This window comes from Limulus polyphemus, unplaced genomic scaffold, assembly GCF_000517525.1.
Source record: "Limulus polyphemus unplaced genomic scaffold, Limulus_polyphemus-2.1.2 Scaffold3788, whole genome shotgun sequence".
Classification (NCBI taxonomy): domain Eukaryota; kingdom Metazoa; phylum Arthropoda; class Merostomata; order Xiphosura; family Limulidae; genus Limulus; species Limulus polyphemus.
Genome location: NW_013669398.1, coordinates 67,270 through 77,619, shown reverse-complemented (window position 1 = coordinate 77,619; position 10,350 = coordinate 67,270). Strand labels below are relative to the sequence as shown.

The following is a 10,350-nucleotide window of genomic DNA, read 5'->3' as shown; positions in this document are numbered from 1 at the left end:
ATTAAACATTTTGTGGATAATAGCAACTCTAGGGTACCGGTTACCAGTGTCAATAAGGTTAAGTTTGTTGGGAACTTTCACTTCTAATGTTAATCTTAAGAAGAGTACAAAATGCCATATTTTTACTTTTTTCCCCTAATATATAAGTATCTGTTCTGTTAAACTGGAAAAACACAACATACCCAATATTGTACATATTAAGACAATAAACTCATCCCAAATGCTCTTAGGATATACCAAAAACGAAGACTCCAAACAATAAGAAACCCGCGTTGGGAACATTAGCATGGGGAAATATTTTGGAAAACTACTATTCAAGACAAGTAACAATGTTCGGAATAATGTGGTAACCAGATAAGTGGTGTCTGATAGAAAAGAAAAAAACATAGGTTCACGAGTGTTAAACAAAGAATAAATCAAGTATCTGTAAAACATAGGTTCACGAGTGTTAAACAAAGAATAAATCAAGTATCTGTAAAACATAGGTTCACGAGTGTTAAACAAAGAATAAATCAAGTATCTGTAAAACACAGGTTCATGAGTGTTAAACAAAGGATAAATCAAGTATCTTTAAAACATAGGTTCACGAGTGTTAAACAAAGAATAAATCAAGTATCTGTAAAACACAGGTTCATGAGTGTTAAACAAAGGATAAATCAAGTATCTTTAAAATATAGGTTCACGAGTGTTAAACAAACAATAAATCAAGTATCTGCAAAATATAGGTTCGTGAGTGTTAAACAAATGATAAATCGAACACCGACAGCACCGGAAAACAAGTAACCAAAAATTAATTTGGAAACATGAAATTTTTATTCAAACAACAGTGTTTACGCTGCAAAGCTGATCGGGCTTCTGTTCTGTGTTACTATTGTCTAGATGTATTCACATCACAGTGTTAACGATACCAAACTTGCAATAGCAACACAGAATATAACCCTGATGAATAAATCCAGACACCGCAGTGTTCACACTACCAAACTGGCCAGCCTTCTATTCTGTTTTAAAAACATCAACTCGGGGAAATTACTTAGTTCTTTATCCCATAAGTTCTTAGGTTACTTTTATACATCAACCAGTTTACATAAAACTCTACGTCATCTCAAGCTAGCTGGTACAGGTCTCTCTATTACCTTAAATAGGCTACCTTTCTAGAAATCTATACAGAAATGTGTACGTGATATATTGAGTAAAAGGATTAACATATATTTACTGTACCGCTACGAAAGCGACTAATTAATTACATGCAAAAATATGTATGAAAAGCTATAATATTTATCTAAATACACCTGAAATAAGATGCATGCCATACTTGTTAAAGAAGAATCAAATTAGTAGATAGTTTGGCTATGACAGAGGTATGAAAAACGTTCTTCCTCAAAAATAGTGTTGGATTGTTTTATATATGTTATTAATAATATATTTTACCTAGTATTGTACTCATGTTTAGGTTTGGTAGGGATTTATTAAAGTATTGAACGTTGATAAAAGTTTCAGTTAGTAAATCTAAAGATATATTAACTTTCAAAGAAGGGGATGGAATAAAAACGTTTCACATTATAATGGCTGTTTGTTTCGGATCGTTATAATCACCTAATTTGCACAGAAATTGTTTCATCTGTCTTGCTTTAGTAATGTTATATCGTTTCCTATTTTATTTTCAATGTATTGGTTTGTGTTTTAAGGAGTGGGTCTCTTGTGTTTACGTATTGTAGTTGTCTGTGGTTTTTAATCATGTTTATTACAGTGATATTTGGTTACCAGGTGTTATTTGTTTCATGTTGTTGGTGTTTCTGTATTGACTTGTCTTCTGATTGTATGATGCACTCATTGTTTGACAATGTTCATTGATAGTCGTTCATTCTAGTCGTGGTATGTAATCATTTGTTTAATGTATTGACATACTCTCTTCAGTTTACTTTTTTTATAATTAAATTTCGGTTGGTAGGTTTGTCAGTTTCGGTGGGGGACGAGACCGAAGAGTCACCAGATAAATATGTGATCACTATCCAGATCATAGCCTACTTGAAAACTAGTACATTTATGGCTAAGATCTAATGATCTTAAAATGTATCTAAAGTATCACTAGTATAATGCACAACACTTGTGTGATTTGGAGCATCATCATTTTAATGCACAACACTTGTGTGATTTGGAGCAGCATCATTTTATAAAATCAACTTATTCTCATTTATGAAGTTTAATAATTTAATTCCTTTTCTTGTGGTTGTTCTACACCTTAAAGTGGTATGTAAATCACCTGTAATTACACAGTTCTTATTTTGTTTAACAATATTACGTAGATATCAGGTATCTAAATCTCTCTCAGGTGAGCAGTACACAGCCACTACTGTTACGTTACGGTTGTTTGTGAGCATTACGTCAATAGCTATACTTACAATTTAGCTGTGTTACAGCTAGCGTTGGTTTATATAAGAGGGTTATACCTCTGTTTGGGGCATTTTGACTTTTTATATATCTTCTTATGGATGAGTAACTAGGATACTTTAAATTATTATTATTTATAGCTTTTTTATTTCACGAAAAGCTACACGAGAGCTATCTGCGTTAGCCGTCCTTAATTTATCAGTGTAAGACTAGAAGGAAGGCAGCTAATCAACACCACCCACCGCCAGCTCTTGGGCTACTCTTTTACCAACGAATAGTGGGATTGAATGTCACATTATAATGCCCCCACGGCTGAAAGAACGAGCATGTTTGGTGTGACGGGATTCGAGTCAAGCCCCCTAACCACAAAAGATCTGCGTTAGTATATGCTATTAAGCCTTAGATCTCGTGTCTCTTGGAAACAAGTCCACCTTGGATGTTCACATGCAGAGCCGTGAATGTATTTGGCGAATGAGCCCACAAATGTTTGTATAAGATAAGGTAATAGTGGTGATAGGTGTTTCTTTCCCAAGTTTATTAGCGGCATTGTGGTATATTGTGTATTATTTGGATTTTTGGCTTTCTACAATGAATTCCGTGAATATGTTTTTGACTGTTTGTATAGATGTATTTCTGTAATCTATGTTTGACATTGTGTTGTTTTGTTCAGTTTATTTCGTTGTATGTTTGTCGTTGTTATCTTGTGTTTTGTTTTTTCTCTGAATGTCCATTGCTATAGATTTTTTTCTCTTTGTATATTTTGGCGTGTGACAATGGCGTATGTTCTTGGCGGTTGTGGTTCGCTTTCTTGAGTAGGTAGGTGTGGGTTAGTTGGTTGTTCTTGAGTTGGATGTCTAATGTTGTATATGTGAGCTTTGATTATTTTGTATATCATGCTTCCTTTATAGTTAGCTGTATGTTCTTCATTGCAAGTACAACAATGTGGCGTTTATTTTTCTTTCTTTTTTTTACATTTTGTTATTTTGTGATCTACCCCACAGCCCACGCAGCATGGGAGCAATTTACATGCCGCGGCAACTTGGTCATAACGTGGCAATTAAAGTATTTTGTTACCACCAGGGCCTGGAAATCGTTGGTACCAGAGTATAACGCCATTTGTTATCAGGTCTCTGATAATCTGTGTTTCATCACGTGTCAAGCCTCTGATATCCATGTTTCGTCACGTGTTAAGCCTCTGATATCCTGTGTTTCATCACGTGTCAAGCCTCCGATATCCATGTTTGTCACGTGTTAAGCCTCTGATATCCTGTATTTATCACGTGTCAAGCCTCTGATATCCATGTTTCGTCACGTGTTAAGCCTCTGATATCCCGTGTTTCATCACGTGTCAAGCCTCTAATACCCTGTGTTTCGTTACGTGTCAAGCCTCTGATATCCATCTTTCGTCACGTGTTAAGCCTCTGATATCTCGTGTTTCATCACGTGTCAAGCCTCTGATACCCTGTGTTTCATCTCGTCTCAAGCCTCTGATATCCTGTGTTTCGTCACGTCTCAAGCCTCTGATATCATGTGCTTCTTCCACTTGTATTATAATTAAATTAGTTGTTTTTTGCGTTTTGCTTGATATAAGACTCTCTACTTTATGTGTGTATAATGCTTGTGTTTGTCAGTTCCTCTTATTACGAAAGCTTTAGGTTGTGGTTTACTTCTTGGTAGGCGAAAATTTATTTTCCCCGAGCGAATGCGTCTTGGGGCTATTCATTGATCAGGTAGTTCATCTCGGACATTTCCACCCCTCCAACTAGGGCGCCCCCTTTGAGTAGGCGTTTGATAACATTAATCGTGACCTTTGGTTTGCAGCATTTTATTTCTGACTCAAGTTGCGCTTTTAAGTAGGAACTATTTCTATGATAAAAGTGTGATTTTTACATAGTATTTACCGTTTGTGGCGACATTTGCGCCCTTTAATCCCTTAAAGCCTATTTAACTGCTCCCGGCAGGGATCGAAAAGGCCGTAAGTGCCATGCGCAAGTGCAAATTATTTAGGATTATGGCGCTAAAATAACGTGTAATAGTACTGTGAGATAGTAAATAACGTGTAATAGTACTGTGAGATAGTAAATGACGTGTAATAGTACTGTGAGATAGTGACATATCTTGCGACTGAAGCTTATGGCCACTCATTTTTAAGAAATCTCACATTATAAAAAGTCAGTGAAGTTGAACAGTGTTTCATTTTACGGTATATTTGACCGTTTGTAATTCCTCATTATTTGGTATTAAGAAGGTGAAATTTCCTGAATTGTCTACTCTGTAAATACAAAAAATTCAAATTTCTTACATACATCAAAGTTATTCAAAATTAAAATTGAAATTTAAGCTCGAAGTATTTGAGCCTGACATGGTCTATAGTGATTAATGTGCAAAACTATGGAAGTCTGATTGAATCAAAAAAATAGTCTTTGGTTCGCTTCTCGTTACTGCAAAAACAATTGCGCTTCGCACTTTGGGTGCGTTATAAGAGTAAAGGTCGAATTCGACTACTTGGTCTGAGAAGAGTAGCCCAAAAGTTGACGGTAGATGATGTTAACTAATTAGTTGTCTTCCATCTACTCTATCACTCCAAAATTAGGGACGACTAGCTCAAATATCCCTCATGTAACTTTGCGCTAAACCTTCTTTGTTTTTAGTTTTAGTTTAAATTTATATAATCGATTAATATGAACCACATTTTAACTAAACTGTTAAAGCTAAGCCTAATATAAATTAGATTATAAATAAACTGTTAAAGCTAAGCCTAATAGAAAGTAGCTTATAACTAAACTGTTAAAGCGAAGCCTAAGAGAAATTAGCTTATAATTAAATTGTTAAAGCTAAGCCTAATATAAACTAACTTAGAACTAAACTGTTAAAGCTAAGCCTAAGAGAAATTAGCTTATAATTAAATTGTTAAAGCTAAGCATAAAGTAAACTAGCTTATAATTAAATTATTAAAGCTAAGCCCAAGAGAAACTAGCTTATATCTAAACTGTTAAAGCTAGAAAACTCGGGCATGTACTTACAAAACAAAATTTTCGTCGTGATTCTCTAAGTCCAGTTACGAGATACGTTCTGCCCTTTTCTTCCCAAGTTCCATGACACTGGAAACCTAAATAATAATAAATATATATATAATTAAACTAATACAAAATAAATTTAACGTTTTTTTCTTAATTTGAGATGTATTTATATCAGATCGATTGCTAAAGAGTGTTCAGATCATGATAAATAGATGTGCCATTTATCGTTTTCATTAAATTTATAAATGAAAGTTAAAACTTGAAAACCGTTTAGAAAACCCAAGCAGCTAACCAAGGCCCCACGTTTAGATAACTTAAGCAACACGTTACTTATATTGTATTTAAACCTGCACTTAACCGAAACTCTACAATTAGAAAACGTAAGTAGCAAGTTATTCACAATTGTTGAGGTGTGTTTACTGGTATAAATATTGACTTAATTCTATGTTGGAGTTGAACCTGCACACAATCAAAACTCAACAGTTATAAAACACAAGGAACAAATTCTACGTTATATTAAGAAAGATGTTTAAAAAGATGTTTTACAGATTTTGTTAAACGAACTTTTCTGTAAAACGTATCAGTGTCTAAAATGGTAAAATGGTAATATTTTAGTAGTATTTAAAACTGATGTTATCGAAACAAAGAAAAATCAAAGAAAAATAATTCAAAACAAACAAACAAGTGACCAAACTTGCGTTATCTTTTCAGTTGGCTATCTGCGCTGCTGCTGATGTTTTGGGTTGTAAATCCATTCACACAAAATGTACCAACAACAATAGTTTTAGGCATAAACTATAGTTGTGGTAACTATGTATACAAGAACAGATCTTAATCCCAGCCGTTCATCAACCTGGAACATGTATTGTAAAATAATTGTTTGGTTCGTTTAACGCGAAACTACACAATAGTGTGTCTGCGTTCTGTCCACCGGTGGGGAACTGAGTCCCAGATTTTAGCGTTGTTATTCAGTAAACTGATCGTTGACTCACTGGTGGACATTGTAAAAGAATGATAATAAAACTTTCATTACAAAAGACACCTCTAAATGAACGAGAAACTCACGCGCCTAGTAATTATCATATCAAGCATCACCTCCCGTTCTTCCTATTTTTAATTAGAAACTAAACCCTACACAAAGTGTGTAGAACTTTTACAGCACACTGTTGTATATTTACAGTACTGTGCAAAATTGTTAAGACAAAGTCAAAAATTTAGATTTCAGGCTACTTTCAAAGAGCAATGGAAGGTAAATCACAGGTTAAACATCAAAATTTTATTAATCTTCATATTTAGTACAACAAAAACTCAGTGGAAGTGCTTGAGTTCAGCAAACAGTTAACATTTTGTGTGTCTTGCTTTTGCTTTAATAACTGCAGACAGTCTTTCAGGCATTGTTGTAATATAGTTAATCTAAGTGTCCTTTGGGATTTTACTCCAAATGTCTCTAATACACTCCCATAAAGTTTCTTTGGAAATAACGTTTGATTTGTTAAGTTTTTGATCTATCAAATCCCAGATCTGCTCAAATGGGTCGAGATCGGGGCTCTGTGGGGGGCATTGCATCATTTGAATGACTCCAGTAGCTTCTTTCTTAGCTAAGTAATTTCTGCATATTGTTATTTCATTCTGGCGTTAAACCTGCACCTAACCAAGACCCCATCTACGCTAGTCGTCCCTAATTTGGCAGTGTAAGACTAGAGGGAAGGCAGCTAGTGATCACCACCTACCGCCAACTCTTGGGCTATTCTTTTACCAACGAATAGTGAGATTGACATTATGACACCCCCACGGCTGAAAGGGCGAGCATGTTTGGTGTGATGGGGATTCGAACCCGGATTGCGAGTCGAGCACCTTAACCACCTGACCACGCTGGGCCAGTTTGGTCACTGCGTTGGCTCAGAAGTTTGGTCATATATTAATGCTGTTAGTACGTTGTTTTGTTATAAGACGTATGCATACATAAACTTACCTTATAATTTAATTAGAGACCTAACTGTAGGCTACGATCCAACTTAGTACGTAAGGTTATTTTTATACCTACTGCTAAACCTAGACTTATTTGGTTGAAATTATATGAGCAGATGGGTACGGATTATTTGTAAAAATTTTTCAAGAATATATGTTTGTCTGTGTTTGCACAGTTTCAGTGTTCAAATGTGTTGGATTGGTTTCGGAATTCTTTAATAAACACACGTAGCACACACCGTAAAGGGGGCTGGATCAAAACAATTATTAATTTTTTTATAATATTAATTGGTTACAAAATCGATAAAAATTATTAAGTTTTTATAAGTTTAATTGGTTACAAAATCGATAAAAATTATTAAGTTTTGTTATACGATTAATTGGTTACAAAATCGATAAAAATTATTAAGTTTTTTATAAGATTAATTAGTTACAAAATCGATAAAAATTATTAAGTTTTGTTATACGATTAATTGGTTACAAAATCGATAAAAATTATTAAGTTTGTTTATAAGATTAATTGGTTACAAAATCGATAAAAATCATTAGTTTTTTATAAGATTAATTGGTTTCAAAATTGTTGATCATCAGTGTGAATTGAATTTGGAAAACGATGCTGTATTACGTATACTTCCCATGTTCACATTTTAGACATTAAATATTCACAGACACTTACTAATGTTTCATATATAAGCAACAATAGAACATCCGTTCCCTAGCGGAAGAGTCATATAAAACTCAAAACATCGTTAAACTGTATTAAGAACCAGTAGGCGATTACAAGACAATAAGAGATTTCGTCGTGATTGAGAAGTATGTCCGCTAATGTGACAGTAACTTTCATCAGAATAGGTTCGATGTTTGAGGTTTTATATTGGTTTTATCTTATATCAAATACTAACGTAACATTCCATAAAAATATGAACAAGTTGAATTAGCATTTGTTCTGAGTTTCATAGTAGTAGTCTTTCTCTACCCATGTGTAATCGAAAAACAGTTCATCTCAGTTACCTTGAACAAAGAGCGTATTAATCACTGAAAAAATACCGAAACGGTTTAAATACTTCAAAGGTAAACAATAGGTCATACTAGTTGGTCTATTGTCTGCCTTTGGAGCTTTTAAGGTTTATCAGTACTTTTAGAGTAATTAGTATGACCTATTGTTTATCTTTGAAGTATTTAAATCGTTTCAGTATTTTTCCAGTGATTAGTACGCTGTACTGTCTGTCTTTAGAATATTTAAAGTATTTTAGAGTAACTAGTATGAGCTATTGTTTATCTTTGAAGTATTTAAACCGTATCGGTATTTTTTCAGTGATTAATACGCTCTATTGTCCGTCTTTAGAATATTTAAAGTATTTTAGAGTAACTAGTATGACCTATTGTTTATCTTTGAAGTATTTAAACCGAATCGGTATTTTTTCAGTGATTAGTACGCTCTATTGTCTGTGTTTAGAATATTTAAAGTATTTTAGAGTATACTAATGATTGGAAAAATATTGATACAATTTAAATAGTTCAAAATAGTGTACGAAACACTTTTCAATTTACTTAAAACTCTCGACTTTATATCAAGAAACCAAAGGCACTTTTTTTATAGTGATGTTAATAAGATATGATTTTTACATGACAACAAAACAGCAGGATTTTCTCACGTTTCAAGTCTCGATAAGATGCACATGTTGTCAGAAATTCCAAGGTGCTATCACTTCTGCAGCCGACCACAGCAGTGGAGTACTGGGTACACTTCTCCGGCAAGGAGCCAAGCCTACCTGTCTGTACTCGAAGACCATTTGTTTCTGCCAGTGCTGGACACAGCTTAGTACGAGGCGTTGAAGCTGTTAGAATAAAAAATATGCATGATAGTATATAGCATTGTCTTGGGAAGGTTATGGGAAACAAATATTGAAAATAAAACCTTAACAACTTTTTTGTTAAATGTTACATCTTATGAACAATTGGTTAAAACTGTCGTGTACTTTGCGACACTGTACTCTCTGTCCCGATATGTTTTGGTTGTATTTTATTTGAAAGATTAAATATTTATTATCATATATCTGTTATGATATCGATATTTGTTTAAGTTAAATTGATATTTAGAAATGTACATAAGTTATACTGTTAAATCTGTATTACGAAATTCCCGCCTATTCACTAAAATTGTAGAAACTTCTCCAGTGTAAGAGTCAACAACAAATGTGTGTAAGTAAACACTGGTGTATCGTTTATATTGTTGCATAAGCTGAAAATTCGAGAAACACTCCTCACAGTATATATTATAGGTTTGCTATAGTTGGTGTTCTATAAACTTTTGGAGCTATAAGTGTGATTGTTATAGCGCTTATCAATTGGGGATTATTTGACCGGGAACATTTATAGATTTCGAATATTACAAACCATTTAACTGATGTGGATTCACATTGGACATTAGCATATTTACGAAAACATTATATAATTTCATCGGTGGATAACTCGGCGTGTGTGGCCGGTGAAAAACGAAGAACACAGAACTAGCTAGTTCCCTGTTACAGTGAATTGTATCTACATCTACTCAAAATCAATTCGCTCATTGTGAATCCTCGATAAGATATCAAGGAAGTTCCAGACCAGATAGAGGACTAAATATTGCTTGTAAGTTAGTAAAACATTTGTACATAGATAATTATTTGTAATAATTATTATTGTAAACTGTGTTGTACAAAAAAAATTGTGTGTCAATCTTTTTAGCAAGTATCAAAAAAGGATCATATCGACATTTATTTCATTTATAAATCTAAATGCCCCCCAGTGGCACAGCGGTATGTCTGCGGACTTAAAACACTAGAATCCGGGTTTCAATACCCGTGGTGGGCAGAACACAGATAGCCCATTGCGTAGCTTTGTGCTTAATTACAAAAAAACAAACATAAATCTACATTATCATTTTAACTCAGTTTCAGGCTATTCGAAATTATAATACATTACATAATAAATT

The 10,350-nt window shown here is 33.8% G+C and overlaps 1 protein-coding gene across 1 annotated transcript in view; it reads right to left on the bottom strand.

The window, feature by feature from the left end:
* Positions 1-10,350, bottom strand: part of LOC106470045 — a gene marked incomplete at its 5' end in the record, with an annotated part of 68,323 nt that overhangs the window by 7,170 nt on the left and 50,803 nt on the right. The window contains 2 exons of the mRNA XM_013930568.2: positions 5,412-5,497; positions 9,032-9,214. Of these exons, the coding sequence (XP_013786022.2) occupies positions 5,412-5,497; positions 9,032-9,214 (269 nt within the window). The remainder of the gene's footprint in view (positions 1-5,411; positions 5,498-9,031; positions 9,215-10,350) is intronic.